The 21,815-nt window shown below is 42.2% G+C and overlaps 2 protein-coding genes across 3 annotated transcripts; both read left to right on the forward strand.

The window, feature by feature from the left end:
• The first annotated feature begins 349 nt into the window (after positions 1-349).
• Positions 350-6,665, forward strand: zgc:91910 (Zinc finger protein 706-like). 2 transcript variants are annotated; one of them, XM_042338761.1, is made up of 4 exons: positions 350-433; positions 1,604-1,745; positions 2,708-2,822; positions 3,586-6,665. In XM_042338761.1, the coding sequence occupies exons 2-3, from the start codon at positions 1,614-1,616 to the stop codon at positions 2,801-2,803; spliced, it is 228 nt and encodes a 75-aa protein (XP_042194695.1). In that variant the 5' UTR covers positions 350-433; positions 1,604-1,613; the 3' UTR covers positions 2,804-2,822; positions 3,586-6,665. The 2 variants fall into 2 exon arrangements, with proteins under 2 accessions (XP_042194695.1, XP_042194696.1); XM_042338762.1 differs by having other exon boundaries at positions 2,708-2,810.
• Positions 6,666-7,404: 739 nt separating this feature from the next.
• LOC103185650 (14-3-3 protein beta/alpha-A) lies at positions 7,405-19,957 on the forward strand. The gene is made up of 5 exons (XM_042338758.1): positions 7,405-8,102; positions 16,652-16,775; positions 17,201-17,364; positions 17,736-17,831; positions 18,212-19,957. Exons 1-5 carry the CDS (start codon positions 7,791-7,793, stop codon positions 18,266-18,268), a joined length of 753 nt encoding a protein of 250 aa, XP_042194692.1. The 5' UTR covers positions 7,405-7,790; the 3' UTR covers positions 18,269-19,957.
• Positions 19,958-21,815: the final 1,858 nt, after the last annotated feature.

Below are 21,815 nucleotides of genomic sequence, written 5' to 3' on the forward strand. Positions count from 1 at the left end.
TGGTGATTGGAAGCACGTGACTTGTGGCGGGGCGGGGGCTCGGGATGATTGACGGGTAGGCGGGGCGGGGGCTCGGGATGATTGACGGGTGGGCGGGGCGGGGGCTCGGGATGATTGACGGGTGGGCGGGGGGGGCTCGGGATGATTGACGGGTGGGCGGGGGCTCGGGATGATTGACGGGTGGGCGGGGCGGGGGCTCGGGATGATTGACGGGTAGGCGGGGCGGGGGCTCGGGATGATTGACGGGTAGGCGGGGCGGGGGCTCGGGATGATTGACGGGTGGGCGGGGCGGGGGGCTCGGGATGCTCGGGGCGACGTCGCGACGTCATGACGGTTGACGTGGGGGGGGGGGGGTGAGGCGACAGACAGACAGACAGACGCACTGACCGAGGGGAGCGCGAGCAGCAGTGGGTGGTGGCGGCGGCGGGAGGAGGTGAGGAGCCATATGCTGCGAAGTGGGGGAAGAGAGGGGAAGGAAATCAAAGTCGAGGGGCGGGCGGGCGGGCGGGGGCTGTGCGGGAGTGAGGGGGAGCCCGGCGGCGGCTCCTCTGTGTGGCGGGAGGGAGGGAGAGAGGGAGGGAGGGCCGCTCGCTCTGCGGGCGCCGCGGGCCCGGGCCTGGGCCTGGTGTGAAGGGAGCCGCCATTTGATGGGTGTTGACGGTCAGCAGCAGCAGCGGCGGCGGCGGCAGCGGCAGGTCCCCCCCCCCCCCAACCCCCTCCACGGTGGCGGGATAGCGAGTGGGCTTCGGGCTCTCTGTGCGGAGGGCAATCATTTCCGCCGCTCCCACGGCCCTCACCATCCCGCCACCGCCGCCGCGTCAGCTCTGAGCTAAACCAGGCCGCAAGCCAGGCCCAGGGTCGGCTATCTACCTCCTGGCAGACAGCTCCCTCCCTCCCTCCCGCCCTCTCTGCAGGTTGGGAATCAAGCAGCTGTTGGTGCAGCAAAAGCCTTGTTATTGTTATAATGATATTAATATTATAATGTTATAATAATAATGTTATAATAATAATAATAATCCCATTATTGTTATTATTGTTCGGTCCATCGCCTTTATCACACCGTTCAGACGTCTCAGAAGCTGCTTCGTAGCATATAACCGGGAAGTGGATTGGCTGTATATTTTGGGAGCGGAATTGTCGATTGGCGCATCGCTTTTACGGGGGGCGTGAGGGGGAAACGGGGTGGTGGGGGGGGGTGTGCTAATAATCCCTCCCAATAAATAATAAAAAAATTGGTCACTCAAACCATTACCGGTTGTGGGACACCGCTCTGGGCAATTGGCGGCCGTGTTTTGTCCACAAAATGTACAGTCACTTCTCTACCGTGTATTCTGTGAAGTGTTTTGATTTTCTTGTGTGAGAATGTTTGCTTCCCACCACCTTTGTTGTCACTCTTTCTCCCTCTAACATCAAGAAGTAACCCCTTCTGATGCTGTTTTCTGGTTTGTCATAATGTTTGAAATTGGTGAGGAATTTCTGTGCAAGAGAATTTTTAGTGTTTTTGTAAGCATCTGTGCCTTCGATGTTGCTGTCGTTTATACTGTATACCTGGATTAGATTCATGAGTAACCTTGCTATTAATCTGTGTTTATTCTCTCTACAGTTTTTTAATCATGGCTCGTGGACAACAGAAGATACAATCCCAACAGAAGAATGCTAAAAAACAGGCTGAGAAGAAAAAGGGAGGGTCTGATCAGAAAGCAGCTGCAAAAGTAGCTCTTGTCCACACGTGCCCTGTCTGCAAGGTAAGGCAAAGGCTCATTGAAGTGGTTTTCTTGCTGCTATAAAAGATTACCTTTCCTTCAAATGCCTTCAAAGTCTCACTTGCTCCACCCTATCACTGCAATCTCCTGTCACTCCATCAGTGGGGGAGCCTTCAGCCTCCTGTTAGCTACAATCCCCATTTAGTCTTTTGAGATTATCTCCCAATGTTAAATATGCCACATAAATCTTGTTGTAATCAAAATATTTAACCTTTACTTTCCCTCACACTGGTACCCAATTTCACACTATTGCACAAAAAAGCAGCTCTCCTTCCCTCTGTGAAAGTATAAATTCCTGCTGTAATGTCCATCGGTGGCTCCAATATCCAATACCTTTCTGTTCTTTGTGAGTGAACCAAGTAGGCTGTTGACAGGGTAGTCCCATAACTGAGCATGATCCTTTATACATGATTGCCAGATGTGCACATTTTGCAGAATAAATGATGCATTATCAGGCATGCTGCACAAGCGCTCTGAGACGCTACCCTGTGTGAGGGGCGCTATATAAATTATTGTTGTAAACTCGTCTTCTGTTTCACCCCACACCCATTGGCTCAACTTTGCTGAAGCCAGGTCCTCCTAATGCTGCCCTGGCTGAGGTCAGTTTAGTTAACACAGGATAGGCATTCACCATTAGTAGGTTATCACCTTTTCACTGCTATAAATGCCACAGTCATTGACAGAATATCAGTGTCCTATTTTATCTTTTTATTACTATGTCAACATTAAGACTAAGCACATCAACAGCTGTATAAGTATTGAATATCCAAAAGTGCAATTGAAAAGATGGGTATTAATAATAATAATAATCCTTGCAGGAGAGGTGGTGTAACCATTTATATAGTGACAGCCCCTCACACAGAGCACTAAAAATTACATAGTATTTTAAAAATGCAAGTACTATTTACCACTCGCTCTGAATGTTATTTCTTTATTTTTTTCAGACACAGATGCCAGATCCTAAAACCTTCAAGCAGCATTTTGAGAGTAAACATCCCAAATCTCCTATGCCTCCTGAGTTGGTAGATGTCCAGGCGTAAAAAAACAGTAAGGATTTGGGTGAGAAACTGTACAAATTGTTATCTTTACCACTTTTTCCTTCCCCTCCCTTTTTTTCTTCTCCCTCCCTAGGAAGATTAAGCTTTTGACATGCAATCTCTGAGGTGGGGGGGGAAAGAGAATAAACAAAGCATTATCTTCATTTGTTTGCTAATTGTGTTTCATGATCCTTTAGACATGTTACCAAACATGTTTTTGAAAGGCAATGATGTGCTCAACTCGCCCACAAAATACACAGTCAAATGCGCTTCAAGCCTTATATCCCGTGAAACACTTTGAGACAACATGATAAGGTGCTGTATCAAATACAAGAATTATTCTTATTCCCCGAGGCTATCAAACTTTTCATTAAACAAAAGAAATCTGATGTTAACTAAAATAGAAAAAAAGCCCAAAAATGATTTGTATCATTTTGGTGCTTACATCAATTGAAACTCAACTGCCCTTCACCACAAAACATTTTGAAATTCACAATGATAAAACCGAAATGTAAAAAGTACTGCAGCCAAGCTTTGAAACACTGTGTACACGCATCTCCAAAATGAGCAATTAGTTGAACAATTAATGTAATTCATTCATGCAATGAAGGTGACGTGTATGGCTTAGATGCCAATTGACGATGAGATGCCCCCCCTGGCTTGGCACCATGCTCTGGGACGCAACCCTGTGTGAGGGTGCTATATAAATCCCAAGTTGTTGTTTTTCAGATCTCTGCTTTCATACATTGCGGTCATCTAATCGTTTTTTTGTGCTTGCTTTTAAGACCTAGAATTCTATGGACGTGATGCACTGAACCTACTACACAAAGCCTGGAGAAGATGAAGAAACGTTTAACTCTTCAAACTTTTCATTTTCTACTTACTACTGAACTCTTGATGTTTGTTCTGGGGAAAGAAGGAGGGGGGAGATAGCCAAGGGAAAGAGAAATGGGAGCAAAGGTTATTTCAGACATTACAAAGCTGCCGGTACCAGAGGAGGGCTTGGTGAGAAAGTGTCACTGATTTCATAGGCAGTTTTTACTGACCACTCATTGCTTCAAAAACTATCTGATTATTGCAATACCATAATGTTAACATCCTGTGGTGTAGGCCTGTAGTAATCTTACAGCGACTCACGTGGACAGTTCAAGACCACTACGGGTCTGTCACTAAGAACATTTCTCTCTTCACTGATACGACTTAAGCATAGTCCGGTTCGCTGTGTTAGGATATGTATCCACTATATAGTCTGTGTTCCACCACATGTTCGCCATGCAGGAGATATTGAGATATATTGGTTAAATGTAACTTCTATTGCGGTTGTAAATTTCAAAGGCAGTAATTGTGAGCAATGCACAGAGGATTCCGAAAATGCCAATATGGTCTTTATGTCTGGACAAAGAAAATGATTTTCTCAGAATGATTGCTGGACAATTCAAATTTATGACCACTTCTGTCTTAAAATTACTATGTATGAGGAATGCTCGATTACCCGAAAATAGCAAGATATATGCGAGCTCCATGAATTTTCTATAGTAAATTATATTGTAGCATCCCTTATATTTCAAATGAAGCAAACACTTGAAGGGGCATTGACTCTCAATACATAAGCATCAGTAAATGGGTAAGTGTTTTATGTTTACTGATGACTTAATGCGATGGAATCTTCCAGCCATCTCCTTGCGGCTTCAGAATGAACCTTTTACTGTAAAATTGATTAATTCTGCTCCTTTCTTCCTGATAAGTTTTTTTTTCTGACTATTGGTCTATAAACTAGGTCTTGCTTGAGTATCTAGAAGTGTTTATATGTTTTTTTTTTGGGGGGAGGAATGTTTTCGAGTAGAAAAGTAGAGAAAAGCAAATGTTTCAATTGGAGTTTCAATAAATTCCTGTTTTGGATTGCAATAACTGAGTTTCTCACCCTGCTCTACTCTTCCTAGTCCTGTAGTGCTATTTAGGTTACCAAGTTCTATAGCAATCTTGCATAATGCATTCATATACAAGCAGTATTCTGTGATTTATCTGGAGCTCAAATTGTAATTTCTTTAATAAATATAGAAGCTCACTTTCTTGTAACTGCAATGGCTCAGAATCTTTTTAAATTATCCCTTCTTAGTGCTGACTTCACAGTAAAATTACTTGTTAAATTTCTAAGAAGTTGCTGTAATGTTTTCATCAAAACATTTTCTCTTTGGCTGTTGGTAAAGCCACTGCTTAGTGTCGAACCAAGCCATGTTGACTTGGAAGGGCACATATTTGTTCCAAATGCTGTGCCCTTGACTAAGAAAGGGGGAAAAAAAATCAACTTGTGTTCCTATTTCGCATTCCATTAATGGGTTTGTTCTCGTTGATGGGGACAGGATCAAACCTAGCTCCAGCTCATATCTCACATATCCTAACTGTCACAGCTCCTCAGATAACCAATAGTTGTGTGTGAGACACTAAAAGATGACTGAAGTCTGGGATCATTGCACAACATGACATTGAGAAGAGTTGGGGTGGGGGGGAAGAGGAATAAATAGTTATATTTCTGGAGCGGATTGGTATCTAGTCCATGTATTATTTGGTGTTGCATACTTAAAACATTGAACACGATTTCAGCTAAGACCTTACATTAAATGCTTTGTAGAAATGTAAGTTATTTGGCCTATTGTGCCTGTGCCATCATGTTAGCAATATTGGAGCTACCTTATTCCCTTGAATACAACGTGCTGGTGAAAATAGGATTCAAATAGGAATTGTCTAAAATGACATTTTTGACGAAAGTTAAAAACAGTTAAAAATGCAATCTGTGTAATCATTAGTCAAGTTTATCCGTTAAAGTACTCCGTTTTAGAGGCATTTCTGGAAGTGGATGCTCATATTGTCAATTATTAAGGAGGAGGGACATTTTGGGAACAGTAATTTGAACCAAAAATACTCCTTCCTTCTCCTTTAAGAATGTCTGTCTTTTATTGTAACCTGTTTAAAATATTATCGGTCAGGAATAAATAATTGCACAGTGGTAGAGTGATACGGTTAATATATTTGCTAGATATAATTTAAATCATTTCACTTTCATTACTTATCATGTCATGCCATATAAATATTACATGAATGTGGGTTCAATTCCCTGTGGCATCAAAAGTTGGAACAAATGAAAAGCGATTTCACCGAAAATATCCATAAGATTGGGGAAACTATATTTTGAATAGATAAACCTGATTTGTTTATTTTTCACACTAGTCAAATTTCAGTTACATTTTCAGATTCATTAGCAACAAAATTGGTACTGACAAATGCATTTAATTTTTTTCCTTTTCAGTAGCATGCCCAAGTGGCCTTTATTAAATGGTTGCTAGTTTATTGGATTGTCACAGATGAGCCTGGCATTTATCCTTGCCCAGCACAATACCACATTGTTTAGTGCACATATCTACTGAGACATATGGGGAGGGAGGGAGACAAGAGAGCTAACCATTGGACCATAAATCATTATGATCCCGTTTCAATTTATGTTTCAATTTATGTAATATTAATGTGTTATGTAGCTTGTAAAGCTCCAATGATACTTCATAAGCAGCACCTATAATATACTGCTTGTTCTCGGAACATTAATAATGTAAAGATGAGAAACAATTGTTTTTGTAAAATTCTGTTTTTTTTTCCCCATATACAAAAACTGAACAATTATATTTCCTATGGATAATGCGGAGGGGAGGGGAAGCATCTGTTCTCTTAGTAGATGACTACTGTGAGGTTGCAGGAGCTGTGCAAAGCAAAGCGGTTCATATTTTCACTTGTGTATTTTCTTTTCGTCAGGTATATGTCAATGTGTGAGATTGGAAATTTAAGTTAATAAACATAGAATGAAGTATGCAATTAAGGTTTTGTTGTGTTGCAAGTTTTTATATCCACAATAAGTTACAAAAAGCATTAATTTGGAGACATTTCGATTGCAGTATATATTGACCGTTTCCTCCAATGGCTCAGTAGATAAATGTACCGCATACATGAGCCATAAAGACCAGAAATGCCCTTTTGTGGACTTGATTTTATGAATTGGGGGGGGGGGAGATGTTCTCTTGTTCCCTGATGCCCTTCGGTGTTCCCCGGTGAATCCCCTGCTAACGTCCGGCTACATTTTTCTCTTTTTAAGTCTTAATAATCTGCTGACACTCTTAATAGTGACAATAGTTATCGGTCAGTCGGTCCACGACTGTTTGTGGGACGTCGCCGTGCGCAATTGGCTGCCGCCTTTCGCCCGCAAAACACTATGATTTGGACCCGAGCGGGGTGGGGGTGGGGTTTGGGATCGGGGAGGGCGGCCGAAAGCACGGTCGGCGAGGAGGCTGTATCGAACGCGAGGATTATTATTAATCCAGATTATTATCCCAAAAAAAATGCCCGAATTGGGTGTGAAAAAGCCAACCCCAATCCTTGGGCAGTGGGGCTGGGGGGGGGGCTGGAGGGGGTGACGTCAACCCAGGGCCGGGGGCGTGTTAGGCGGGCGCGGAGCATGCGCAGAAGGCGGTCTGACAGGGAGCGGAGAGGGGGCGGGGCCGGGCGCGCGGAGCATGCGCAGAAGGCGGTCTGGCAGGGGGCGGGCGCGCGGAGCATGCGCAGAAGGCGGTCTGACAGGGGGGAGGGGCCGGGGGCGAGCGCGCGGAGCATGCGCAGAAGGCGGTCTGACAGGGAGCGGAGAGGGAGGGAGAGAGAGAGAGAGAAAAAAAACAGCCCCAACCGCCATTTGTCTGCGAGGAAGGCGAGCGGGTGAGAAGCCGTCAGAAAACTACCGTCTTCAGCCCGACAGAGGACGGCGGCTTCTCCGGGGCTCGACTCCGTCGACGGGGCCGCTCGAGCGAAGCCGAGGCCGTGGTGGTGTGAGCCGGACTCGGGAGGGGAAACGGTTAAAAGAAAATCACCTTAAATCAAAAAGAGAGTGAGAGAGAGAGTGAGAGAGAGAGAAAAAAAGGTGGTGGGTGGGGAGGGGGGGAAGAAAACGACAGCCATGGATAAGAACGAGCTGGTGCAGAAAGCCAAGCTGTCCGAGCAGGCGGAGAGGTACGAGGACATGGCGGCCGCCATGAAGGCGGTGACCGAGTGGGGCGAGGAGCTGTCCAACGAGGAGAGGAACCTGCTGTCGGTGGCCTACAAGAACGTGGTGGGGGCCCGGCGCTCGGCCTGGAGGGTCATCTCCAGCATCGAGCAGAAGACGGGCGAGGGCGGCGGCGGCGGCGGCAACGACAAGAAGCTGCAGCAGGTGAAGGAGTACCGCGAGAAGGTGGAGGCCGAGCTCAGCGACATCTGCAACGACGTGTTGGTGAGAGACGGTCACACACAGACAGACGGAGACGCGGGTGGGGGTGGGGGGAGAGGGGGGAGGACAGGGATGTGCCCCGCGCGCTCTCTCTCTCTCTCTCTCTCTCTCACTCACTCACCCGCACAGACAGACAGACAGACACACGTTACTATTAATGAATTACAATGAATACTGATCAATTCGTTCTTTTTTTTGGTAAAAATTCGCTAAACCTCTGCCACAAACAACGCGCGACCGACCCCCGCCGGTGTACAGGGGGGGGGAGAGAGGGGGAGGACAGGGATGTGCCCTGTCTGCCCCGCTTTCTGTCTGTCTCACACACACACACACACACACGCTCTTACCGCTATTATTAATGAATTAAAATTAATACTGATGCGTTATTTTTTAAAAAAAAACACACATTGCGAACCTGCCACAGCAAACGACGTGCTGGTAATGTAGAGAGAGACAGTGAGAGGGGGAACAGGGCTGTGCCATTCACACACACACACACACACACACGGGCATTATTAATACATTAATAATAATTATTTTTTTAAATTACCAACCTACCACAACAAAAGACATGCTGGTGAGAGAGAGAGAGAGAAAGGAGGACAGGGATGTGCCCTGCCCTCTCTCTCTCTCTCCCTCTCACACACGCACACACACACAGACGTTATTAAGAAATTAAGATTAATAACAATTAATTATTTTTTTAAAATTACCAACTTGCCACAGCAAACGATGCCCTGGTGAGAGGGGGAGAGAGGAGGAGAGGGATGTGCCCTGCCCGCTCACACACACACTGACATCATTATTAATAATATTTAAAATAATAATCTAATCATTAATGTTTTAAATAGTGGGTCCTGCCAAGAACAAACAACGTGCTGATGAGAGACAGAGAGAGAGGAGGACAGGGATGTGCTCTGCCCTCTCTCTCTCACACACACACACACAATGACATTATTTTACAATAATTTTATTAAATGAAATTATTTTGTTTCACCCACAAAGTAACGCAGTCACTACACTGTACGGTATATCCTGTGAAGCGCTTTAAGACGTCTCAAAGATGTGATAAGGTGCTATATCAAATGCAAATATAATATATAATAATTAATATTTTTTAATACAAAATTGCACCCCTTAAGTGCCTCTTGCCAACAACAAACAGACGATGTGCTAGTGAGACAGGAGAACAGGGATGTGCCCTGCCCGCTCACACACAATGAGATTATTACTATTTAAAATAAAATAATAAAATAATAATTAACATTTTTTAAATAAAAAAGGCACCCCTTAAAGTGCCTCCTGCCAATAAACAAACGACATGCTGTTTGGTGAGAAAGAATGCTATCGGCAAAATTAAGTTTATTAAAATTAATATTTTTTNAATTGCAAGATTATTTCATTATGATTAAAATATAATAATTCTTAATATAAAAATATAATAATATTTAAACAAATGATGTGTTGACGAGAAAGAATGATCGCTCGCACAATGAAATTATTTTTTAATAATTGATTTTTTTAAAAATTGTGACCGCTGCAACTGTTTTAAGTGCTTTGTCTTCCCTCTCTCCTCGCATTGTTTTAATATATAATTATTTGGCAGGCAAGCGGGCGGGCGGGCTGCGATGGAGGGAGAGGGGGAAAGAGGTAAAAGAGAGAGCGAGAGAGATACCAGACGGATCAGACAGGGGAGTCAAGAGGCTGCGGCATCTCTCTCTCCCTGTTTTTTTTAAAAATGTACCGCTTGGGAAATGGTTAACTATCAATCTGCCATTCAAAGTGGCTCCCTTTTTACCGTGTGTTTCTTGACACGCACACACTCCCTCCCTCGTCTCTGTTTGTGTGTGTGTCAGGCATTTGTAACCTGTAGAAAATGGAGGAAGGAGGCTTTATTTTATCATTACTAAACGACTGTTTGTGGGCCACTGCTGTATGCAGTTGACTGCCGCGTTTTGCCCACAAAATATACAGTCACTACACTTTACAGTATATTCTGTGAAGCGCTTTGAGACGTCTCGATATCAAATGCAAGGATTATTATATCTATCTTGTGTGCATCAAGGTTGCGGGTGGGGTAGGTAGGGGTCTCTGAACGCCTGCCTTTCAATCAGTATCCAGTTGACTTTCAAAGGACAGGGGTCATATAATAATTTTATGTATGTTATATCTATATGTAAAGATATTTAAATAATCAACCTTTCCACCACTCCATCCAGAATTTCCATTGCACGAATAACGCACTCATTCAGATTTTTTTTTCTTTCAAGTTGAAATGAAATCATTTTTGAATGAATACAATTGTGACTTTGTTTTAAAAAAAATGTGTAAACTATTCTATTTAAATTGTACTAACGCAGTGCTTTTCTTTCTCTGTAATCAATGTCATTCCTGCTAAGGATATATCTTGTACCCTGATCCCTTTGCATAATATTCTGTCAAAGGAGGCACAAATTGAACTAAAATTAGATTTGATTTATTTAAGGGAGAATTTAATAAATGTAACCAGTATAATCTAGTTTTCTATTTATCTAAAATCAGTACCTTGTATTCCCTTTTGGTTGCAAATGATGGAGTCGGTCAAATCTGGTCCTTTGAAAAATACTGTAGCAGCGTGCACATTTTTCAATCAAGGCACACCCATGAATAATTAAAATTTCTCTTTTTTTCTCCCCCCTTAACATTTTCTTCAATTTTGCATGGCAGAAAAGATGCACGTGAGCTGCTTTCAGCCCATTGCAGATCTGTAGCTGCTTGCTAGGAGGTGTGCAAGAGTGGGCCTAGGGATACTTGACAATTCATTAAAATCTCTGTGGGGAAGCAAATAACCTCCATTTGGCACTGCCAATGACCTACTGAGATTACAAATTTACCAGGTGGGAAATTTCCTTTTGTCCCAGTGATGGACTGTTTATATAGCGTAGCCTAAGACTATTGATGACAATTCTGCCAGGTGATGTCTTCACTGCAGCACATGAAGAATAATCGGTTACATAACATTACCTGAATTTCAACGAACCTTTCTATGCAACACTGGATTTATAAAACTGGATTCTGAGTAGCTCCTGTTTTGTTGACTCGATACGCGATGTTGAAATTCAGAGATGTAGTCGAATGGAATACTGGTATTTTGTCATTAATTTTCAACTAATTGAATGCATTTGGTCTTGTGTAATTTATTTGAAAGGAAATAATTGTAAATCAAGACTTTTCTTAATTGGAAACCCCATTTAAGTATTACTAGAAATGGTATTTGCTATACCCAAGTCCAGATCATTTATGTATAGTAAGAAGAGCAGTGGTCCTAATACCGATCCCTGGGGGACACCACTGTACATTTCCCTCCAGTCAGAAAAGCAGCCGTTCACCACAACTCTCTGCTCTCTGTCTCCCAGTGAGTTCTGGATCCGCTGCCACTGTCCCTTTTATACCATGGACTTCAATCTTTCTTACAAGTTTTTTATATGGCACTTTGTCAAATGCCTTTTGAAAGTCACTACCTCAACTGCACTACCTTTATCCCCTCTCCGTTACCTCATCGAAAAATTCTATTAGATTTGTTAGACTAGATTTGCCTTTAACAAATCCATGTTGGCTGTCCCTAACTAACTCATAATCTTCTAAGTGAAGATTTATTCTGTCCCGGATTATAGTCTCCAGGAGTTTCCCCACTCCTGATGTCAGGCACTGGCCTGGAGTTCCCAGGTTTGTCCTTCTGTCCCTTTTTGTACAGGGAGTCACATTGGCCACTCTCCAGTCCTCGGGCACCACTCCTGTGTCCAACGAAGATTGAAAAATTGTAGCCAAAGCCTCCGCTATTTGTACCCGTACCTCCCATAGTAACCTCGACTGCATCCCGTCCGGACCGGGCGACTTATCTACCTTCTGGCAGTCAACATTTTCAGTACTTCCTCTTTGTTTATTCTTATCCTATCCATTTCATCTACTCTCTCCTCCGATACTGCGGCATTTGGTGCATCCACTTCTTTTGTGAAGACAGATGCAAAGTAGTCATTCAGTACAATAAGATTTCCGCCTTGGTCCTTAATTGGCCCCACCCTACCTTCGACTAACCTTTTTATCTTGATATGTTTAAAATATTTTAGGATTCCCTTTAATGTTACCCACTTTTTCATATAATCATTTTGCCGCTCTTATTTCCTTTTTCAGTTCTCTTCTGTATTTCCTATATTCTATTTGGTTGTCTTCTGTATCTTGGGTTTGACATTTGTCATACGCCTCCTTTTTCTGCTTCATTCTAGACACAATTACCTTTGTCATCCAGGGAGGTTTGGATGTCCTACTTTTCCCTTTTGTGGGAATGTATTTGTTCTGTCCCCGAGCTATCTCATCCTTGAAGACTTCCCACTGCTCTTTAGTTGTTTTACCTGCCAATCTTTCTTTCCAGTCCACCTTGGCTCGGTCCCTTTTTAACTCACTGAAATTAGCCCTCTCCAGTTGAGTATCTTCACCTTTGATGGTTCCTTGTCCCTTTCCATATGCACTCTGAATCTAATGATGTTATGATCACTGTTGCCCAGATGCTATCCCACTGAAACCTCTCCACTTGCCCTACTTCATTCCCCAGAACAAGATCCAGCACTGCTTTCTTTCTCGTTGGACTGGAAACGTACTGATCAAGAAAATTGTTCTGTATGCATTTTAGGAATCTTTCCCCCTCCTTGCCCTTTGCGCTGTTGTTTTGCCAGTCTATGTTGGGATAATTAAAGTCCCCCATTATCACGACTCGATTGGCTTTGCATCTGTCTGAGATCTGCTTGCAGATTTGCTCATCTATTTCCTTCCCACTATTTGGTGGTCTATAGTATACCCCTACCAGCAAACAGCTCCTTTTTTGTTCCTTAACTCTAACCAGATAGATTCTGATTTGGGGCCCTCCAGCACCTCGACCCTTTCCACGGCTATAACCGTATCCTTGATTAAAATTGCCACACCCCCTCCTTTTTTTTCCTTTCCCTATCCCTCCTGAATACATGTAATGTCTGAATTAAATTACTACTCAAATTTAGATAGTCAGTGGGTGTCAGGAAAATATGTGGGATAGATGGGTTTGTTTCCTCTCTGCTCAGAATTTATTTCAGACCAAAACTGCAGTGTGTCAGGACCCGGAAGCAAAGAAGGGTTGCCTTTATGACCTAATTCAGGCTGTGCCTTTTCTACAAGTTTAAGATCAAATATGCACAGTAGGTGAGTAAAATCCCTACTATCCTTTTGAGGTGAGAAGTGTTCTGAAAGTCCTAATTTAAAACATATACTGACTGCCTACTAGGAGAATGGAGCAATTGTAAATCCTTGGTCAGTGTTGTCTTGATTCAGTTGGCAAGACTTTCATCTGAATCCAAAGGTTATGGGTTGAAGTCCCGTATTCGACGTTGAGCTCATAGTCTAGACTGAAGTTTCAGTACACTACTGGAATGGTGCTACAACACTAGTGTTAGCCAAGGTCCCGTCTGCCTGTGTCTTGACGCATGCGGAAATCCATCACCGTGCTTAAGAGTATCCAAGCCAGCCTAAGAGTTCCACATATATATTCACATTTCCCAGTTGCTGAAATGTGTACTCTGAAGGGAAGCACCCTGCTTACCTAATTATTAGGCATATGTGGGCGATAGCCAAAGTTTGGGGGTCTTGAATGCACTGGGAGTCCTACTGTCGTTCATCCAGCTAAATCTGTACAGCTAGCCATTGAGAGAACTGTTTGGCAAGCTTCCCATTACTTGTCTAGCTCTAGCTAGAACGACCCTACCCTTTGGGGCTTTGGTTTGCATATTAACAGTGCAGTGATTGTATTTGTAGGCAAATGTTTTGACGTCAGAAGCAGTATCAAATTCAAGTATTATTCAAAATAGCTCATTTTCTTTTTGCTCTTTGCTCTTAGCTTTTGTTGGGAGCCTCGCTTCCCTAATATTAAGAGTAATTTTCAATTAGCATTTCAATTACTCTTGCAATGGCTGTTTTGCAGTTGCTTGCATTTTTTAAGTTAGCAGAAACATGCAGCTTCTTTTCGAAACTATCTCCTGTATGTATATCTGACTTATGATCAGTTGAACACGTTTCCCTCTATCTGTGGTGTTAAAAAATGCTGGTCCAGTTGATAAGATTTCCATCTTCCATATAAATATGTGTGCATGCATAGTGTTTGAAAATGGTGCATTAATATATTTTTCTGTACCATTATCTGCTAGCTTGTACTTGGGTTATCTATGTATATCGTTTCACTGTCTAACCAGCATTGACCTGATTCTTGGCCGCTGTTAAGCTAATTACAGTAGAAGCAGCTCAAGAAAGTGGCCTGGTGTGTCGCGTTCTCTTCACTCCTCCCTTCCCGGCTGTTCAAATGTTCTCTCAGTTAGTGGGGGAGGGAATGCATTGGTCTCTTCAACCCATAGCTGTTTGTGGGACGCTGCTGTTTAGTCAGAGAACTTAACAAATGGAATGTAGCCTCTGAGATGTTGATCTGCATGTATTAGCAGCATTTATTTAATTAAGTAGCACTTTGGATCATTGGTATCTTAATGGCAAGCCAGAGTAAATTAATTTGGGAGACATGGAATAATTATGTAGATTACAAATTCTGAAGAATCATTTTTAATTGTTTTTTATTTTCAGTCCTTTCAGCTCTGGGGCATTGCAGGAGGTGTGGCGGGTGATATTGCAGTATTGTTGAGCAGTAAAATGTCTGCAGTATTGATTTTAACTGATCTAGCTTGATTGGGGGGGGGGGGGGTGGATATTTTATGCCTCAAGCACAGTGATTTCCAGGAGCAGAATTGTAACTCTCGGTGGCAAATAGATCGTCAATGTTACAGTTCCATTTGTGGTGTGTAAAGATCAGGAAACTATTAATCTTAATCTCTGGCCATGGTTTAATCAGCTAATCTCAACCACAGCCTTTAAGGGGTTGCTGCAATTTTGATTGTTCTGCAGTCGAGAGGAGAAATAGGCCAATCCTGCAGGAAACGAGAACAGTTGAGGATTGATGTGGCCTCTTGCTACCCACTTGGCACTCACTGCTGGGTGCATAGGGACTTGGGCAAGGTACCGACCAGAAAGCTGTCAGTGCCTGTGAATTCTGTCCCGTATAAATAGCTGCATTTAGGACATGAGGGTAAGTGGAGAAAAGCATGCTGATGATCCATTAGATAACCAGTTTGGAGTCGATTCTGATGGAATCCTGCTAGGAACATTTATGTAGCATGGTTGAAATGAGCACTGTGATCAGTGCAACTATTCATCAGTGATAGTTCATGGTTTGTCCTGTTAAATCCAGTGACTCTTAAGACAAATTCCTGATTGTCGTCTGCTAATTCCATGCAAATATACCAGTGCCTATTAGCGTGGTGGCACTGTTAGTTAAAGTAGATTATACAAATTGAACCTTGATGTTCAGTTACTTTTTAAATGTCCTTTCTCCTGTCCCTATTGCTGCTGTAGATAAAAGGTTTGTAGTCGGTCATAGATGCATTTTGTCTTGTTAAGAAGTAGTTGTGGGCAGAGTAGGAATGGGAGTTGTACTCGCATGTTGATATGACCTCTAAGGTATTATCCAGAGAATTCTTGAATTATTGCAGTTTTTGTGAATACCGACATTACGATCTATAATTATAATCTACATTTCTTTCCAAGTGCATTGCTCCAAAGTGTACACTGGGAAAATTTGACGCGTGAGGGACTGACTAACCTTTCAGAAATAAATGCAGAAAAAAAAGATGTAGCTGCTTATGTTGTGAAAGTGATGGGGTGAGGGGAAACTTAAGTGTATGTTACTGCAGTATTAAGAGATTTGTATTTAAACATCTAATCTTATATTTGAATTCCAGGCCTTAAATGGATAATTGGTTGAATAATTCTATTCTAAATGGGTAATAACATGATAATTGTTTTTAAAAAAATATTATCTCAACAGTGCTTGCAGTACTAAAGAGGCTATAGACCCAAACAGTATGAGAACAGAATGTTGGAGCTTCACACTATCTGAACAGCTATTGTTGCTTGGAGATTTTGGTGATCCAAATAGCCATTTTCAGTCATGCTTTTTAGCCGTAAAAACATAGGAACCATATGGCACAGAAGAAGGCCTTTTGAGCATTGAATATTTTTCTGTAGGTATATTTCTTTAACGTGAACAAATAGTATCTAGCTAAAAGTGTGTGTGTGTGTGGTGGGGAAGAGGATCCCTAACTCATTTTTATTGTTCTGCAGGTTTAAAATATTCACTTAACAAATATGTAAAGATTCTGAGTCTAAATAAATTTGAGAACTTCTTCACTCAAAGGGCGGTGAATGTATGGAACTCGCTACCCCAAAGGGCTGTTGACGCTCAGTCCTTGAACATATTCAAGACTGAGATAGATAGATTTCTTATTGCAAAAGGGATTAAGGGATATGGGGGTAAGGCAGGGTCAAGTTATTAGCTGGAGTTAGATTAGAAGATCAGCCATGATTGCAGGGCAGGCTCGAAGGCGTACTCCTGCTCCTACGAAAAAAAGGAAAAAAAAGAAAATATATAAAAATGTTTATTTTGTTTGCAGGGTCTACTGGATAAGTACTTAATTCCCAATTCCACTACCGCTGAGAGCAAAGTCTTCTACTTGAAGATGAAGGGAGATTATTACCGATACCTTGCAGAAGTCGCTGCAGCAGAAAATAAAAAACGTAAGTTTTGTTTTTTATGTCATGCTTTGCATGGAACATTATACTTTTAGTACAACATTAATACTTCACAGTTGCAGAACGTGTATATGATTGGCCTCGTGATGAATTTCTTAAGTTTTTTGAGGTACAAAGGAGTCACTTTCCCTCATGGGGGAAGGATTAAATGGGGGTCACAATTACAAGCAACAGATTGCCTGAATAACATTTTGGCTGCCAAGAGTGTGTAGAATTGAAAGGGAGGAGGGGAGGGGGCTAGAGAGAGGATATCTAGTGAGTTGCTTAGAATTTTACTTATCCCATGTGAGCAGGACTACTTCGAAAGAATGGGTATTTACTGGGACTCTACCCAGCGTGAAGGGCGCTATGTAAATACAAGTTGTTGTATTGTTTCTCAGCCTTGTATTGTGTTTTTTTTCCCCCCATAGAAACTGTCGAGAATTCCCAGACCTCATATTCAGAGGCATTCGACATCAGTAAGAAGGAGATGCAGCCCACACACCCCATCCGGCTAGGTCTTGCTCTCAACTTCTCAGTATTCTACTACGAAATCCTGAATTCTCCTGAGCAAGCCTGCGCACTGGCCAAGACGGTAAGTTTTCTGTTAGCAAAGGCAAAACGCTGCAGGTGTTGCAAATCTGAAACAAAAACAGAAATGGCTAGGAACACTCAGTAGGTCAGGCAGCATCTATGGAGAGAGGAAAGTGACTTAACGTTTCAGGGCGATGAACCTTTCGTTCTTATGTACAGTGGAAAATAAGCTGGTCATTTTGATTGTCCTCATTCTATAGTACTTGTAGACCAGACATTTCACATTGTGATTTTTAGTATTTTACAATGTGATATACAGACTGTATCTCAAAGTATGACAATTTTACAGACGGAACTTGCCATAGTTATACAATGCATTATTATTGCCCCTTTTGTATTAACTTTTTGGGGGGATTTTGCACCTTTCTTCAGGCATTTGATGAAGCGATCGCAGAGCTAGATACACTCAATGAAGACTCCTACAAAGACAGCACACTCATAATGCAACTACTCCGAGATAACCTGACGGTGAGTGAAAATATTCAAACAATAGTTGTGCTGTGAGGTAATGTAGAGTCAGGCAATCACAATAAACATTGGCTGGAGAGAGACTAATAAACCCTCATGAACAAATTCTAATGTACTATGGAGCCTTAAAACATTAGCAAGTAATTCAAAGTAATTTTTGCCATTTATACCTTTTTGAAATAAATTAATAATAATAATCCTTGCGTTTGATATAGCACTTTATCACGTCTTCGAGACGTCTCAAAGCGCTTCACAAAATATACTGTAAAGTGAATTAATTGACTATAGTTTGTGGGTGGAATCGGAAAATTACTACACAGTATGATGTGTAAAGGTAATATTTTCCAAGCTCCAAGTTAACGTATTCTATTTTCTCACAGTTATGGACATCAGACAACACAGCAGATGATGCCAATGGTGGAGAAGGCGAGAACTAACTGCACACACAGGAGGACACGCTCTCCACTCCTCTTTTACATGTCTTCATTCCTTAGTGTTCCACTGACAATGAGTTCCTCCAGGAAAGGAATTTCTCAATCACCAATCCTGAATAGATGCACATGTGAATGCCACAATTTAGCCTATGAAAAATCTGCAGCTTGGAACAAATGCCATTCCTCAGCTTTCTTTTGCTAATTGTTCTGACTTTGTGGTGTGCAGTCGGTGCGCCTGCTACACAAAACAGCAGAGATTAAACTCGCAACCGGCGCATTTGTGAATAAGTTGATGTAGGTCCTTTTTGGTTTGCAATGGAAGTTCATGATTTGCCAAGAGCATCTATTATAATGAGTGGGGGAACAGGAGAGAGAGAAAAATTATATCCCAAAACATTTATATATTAAAAAAGTGTTTGAATAGCGCTTAATACATTTGGCGGCTGGCTCTTAAAGACCTCTGTTTGATTGCTTAGGGTCGGGGTTTGGTCCTTGCGTACTCCTGACATTTACCAGATAATGCAAGCTTCTCCTTCCTGCCCAAAGCAAATGTTCATCAAGGTTTGAGAGTCGAGGTCTTGGAACTGAAGATGATCAATATTTATTAAAACGTGGCTTTTGCAGCTGCCGAGCCACCTCGCGGTGTCGGCTCTGGCTTCCCAGCTGGCTGCCTTGACAGTTGAGTCCCATGACTGCCTTTCATTCCCAACCCACTCGCAGAGTGAGGTTTTGACTGTTATACAGAGATTGAGAAGCCCAATGGCAGTGAAATGTTGCATTAGTCTTCCCCCACCCCCTCCCCCAGGAGGCTACTAGCCTTGTTTTGGTTGTTTGGGTGGAGGTGGGGGGAGAGGGGGGGAGAATGGTATATTGGAAAAATGGGGAAATCTGTTTAAAGGTGTACATTCAAAACAAGTGTCCCTAACTAATTAATTGTGAATAACTTTTGCCCTTCCGGCTTTCTGCTCATATCTGACTTTATGAGACTGCTGGGTGGATTACTGATCTTTCTCCACCTATTCAGACCGATCTGCCCTATTTGATACCAGCCGAAGTCCAATTTTCTATTTTTGCCCGACCAAATTTGTTACCCTTGTCTGTGCGAGCAGTGACATTTCACACCAAAGTTGGGCCTGAAAGAACAGACTAGATTACAGTAATTGGAACTAAGGGGGCCAACTAATTTCAGTTGGGTTAATGGAAGAGGTTATCATCTGTACAGAATATTCACCAAAATCTAGTCTGGTTGATTCTCAAAATATAAATATATCACACAGCCATGTCTGGTAGCTGACTGCAGGTTGTGCGTTTTCAGTGTCAGCTCATGCAGTGTAGATACTATGTGGCCTTTTATCAAAACTACCACTTGTTTTATTAGCTATTGGTTCAGTTCCAGATCAATAAAGTGCTATGTTCCGACTCACCACAATATTTGTGACAGGGCGGGGTGGGGGTGGGGGGGGACAACAAAACAGATTGGATTTAATGAACTTGAAGGGACCTACGGTGTCAGGTTTTGACATTAGTTTTGTCATGGAAATATTGGCAGTATTTAATCCAGCACTGTGCTGTATTCTTATTCTATATATGTAAAATTTTAATGAAGGATTTACCCTATTTTTTGTTTTCAAAGTTTGAAGCTGGTAACTGAAAGTGATATGCAATGCAAATAAAACATTCTTCACTATTCAATCCTTTATTTCCTTTTCTATTGACTGTTCTGATGGTGGATTGTTGTATTTTATTGACTGGATATTTTATTGACAGGTTGACTATTGACAAAATACATGTATTCAAACTTGAAATTGATATTCTAGGGGTTTTGCTAATGCCATAGCACAAATGTAAACTTAAAAATTCAGAAATGTACACTTACACTTCTTTGTCATCCAGGTGTCTTGACACGTGCAGGAACCCATTGCCCTCCAAACCACACTTAATTCCACACGTGCGCCACTTATACTGGGCTTTTGATTTTGGAACTAGTTGAATAGCAATGACTGGAGTACAATTGTTTTTAATATCAGAATTAGTTTTGTACCAAATATGCAAATAATGGGGGGAAGAGACATGGGGTAATACGATCAGCTAGTAAGCTGCCCTTTACCACTGAAGTCTAGCTCGGCTGATTGGAATACTGTTATCATTTCTCTTTGTTGGCTGTAAGAACTTCTATGAAATGAGTTTGTGAAGTCTCAACCCAATTTATAGACTGCACAGGCTTACAGCACAACATTGGCCTAATTTAACATATATTGGCAGTCGTAAAGCAGAGAGAACAAAGGATTGACTTATGTAAGAAGAGCAAATGTCACACTGATGCATTTGGGTGGGGCCTTCTGCTGGGGTAAGTAAGGCACATTGTTTGAGCAGAATGCGGCTTTAAATTGCAGCGGGTTGTGGGATGCCTGACCTGGGAGTGTTTAATGCTTGGTGGTTGAAATAGGAGGGTGTACTATTTCCCCAGTATTGATCTATTAGTTTCAGGAATGCATGACAATACAAAACATTAAATGCATCGGCTTACTGACTGACTGTTTCAATTGAGGTTTGTGCACGCCAAATGGAATTTCCTCTATTCACTGCAACGAGAGACACAATGTTCAAAGTTTGCTGCATTACTACAGCACTGAACCGAAACCACGGCTCCAGAAATGTGTGTATGTTGTTGCGTACTCAAACACACAACACACAGGTATGGTTTAAAATAGGTGAAGGACAAAGCAGTAAGTAAACAAGAAATGTACAGGGTCAATGTTCCTTTCGTGATTTCAAAGCCCGCAACTGTTTTTTACAGTATAGGTTATTAATCCATCATTAAACTTGTTTATTACTCAGTTTAGTGGCTGAGATTACCAAAAAAAAAGTTGCATTGATATAGCGCCCTTCACGCAGGATAGCTCCAATATGTCTGCTTTTATGCACCTTCGCTCATGAAGGTTGTTTGTCAAGGTGCCAAGGCATTCACAGTGCGCTTCTGTAAAATGGTGCAGGGTGGAGCTGAGCTCAGAGTCCAGCATTCTAGGCCTTGGATTAATTGTTCCTGGAGGTGAGAGTCAGCAGTCTGGGGGGAGAGAGGCAGTGACGGTGGCAGGTGATATTGCGGAGCTGAGGGAAAGGAGTGCGAGTGAAGAGCTCTGGATTCAAGGACTGAAGGATATTTGGGGGTCAAACAAGACATCGAATCGCTGTACCAGCTCCGTGGATAAGTCAGAGTGTAGCTCGACTCGCGCCCTTGTCTCTCCCCCCCCCCACCCCCGACCAAAGATACAATAAAAATAAGCCTTATATTTGATGTACAGTATATTGGCTTGTGTAAGTTATCTGCACATATATAATAAAGTGGATGATAAATACAGTAGTTTAATACACAGTAGTTATATTTGGGGAATATATATTATTTGGGAATAAAAGGATCTCAAGCACAACATACACACGTTACAGCCATCAATTTAAAAGCTGTTAGGTTCCTGCTCAATACAAGTGGAAAAACCAATAGTGGCACCTACTGGCTGGTCACACCTGATTGATAGTCTACAAATGCTGCTGC

This window comes from Callorhinchus milii, unplaced genomic scaffold (genome assembly GCF_018977255.1).
Source record: "Callorhinchus milii isolate IMCB2004 unplaced genomic scaffold, IMCB_Cmil_1.0 Scaffold10, whole genome shotgun sequence".
In the NCBI taxonomy this organism is placed as follows: Eukaryota; Metazoa; Chordata; class Chondrichthyes; order Chimaeriformes; family Callorhinchidae; genus Callorhinchus; species Callorhinchus milii.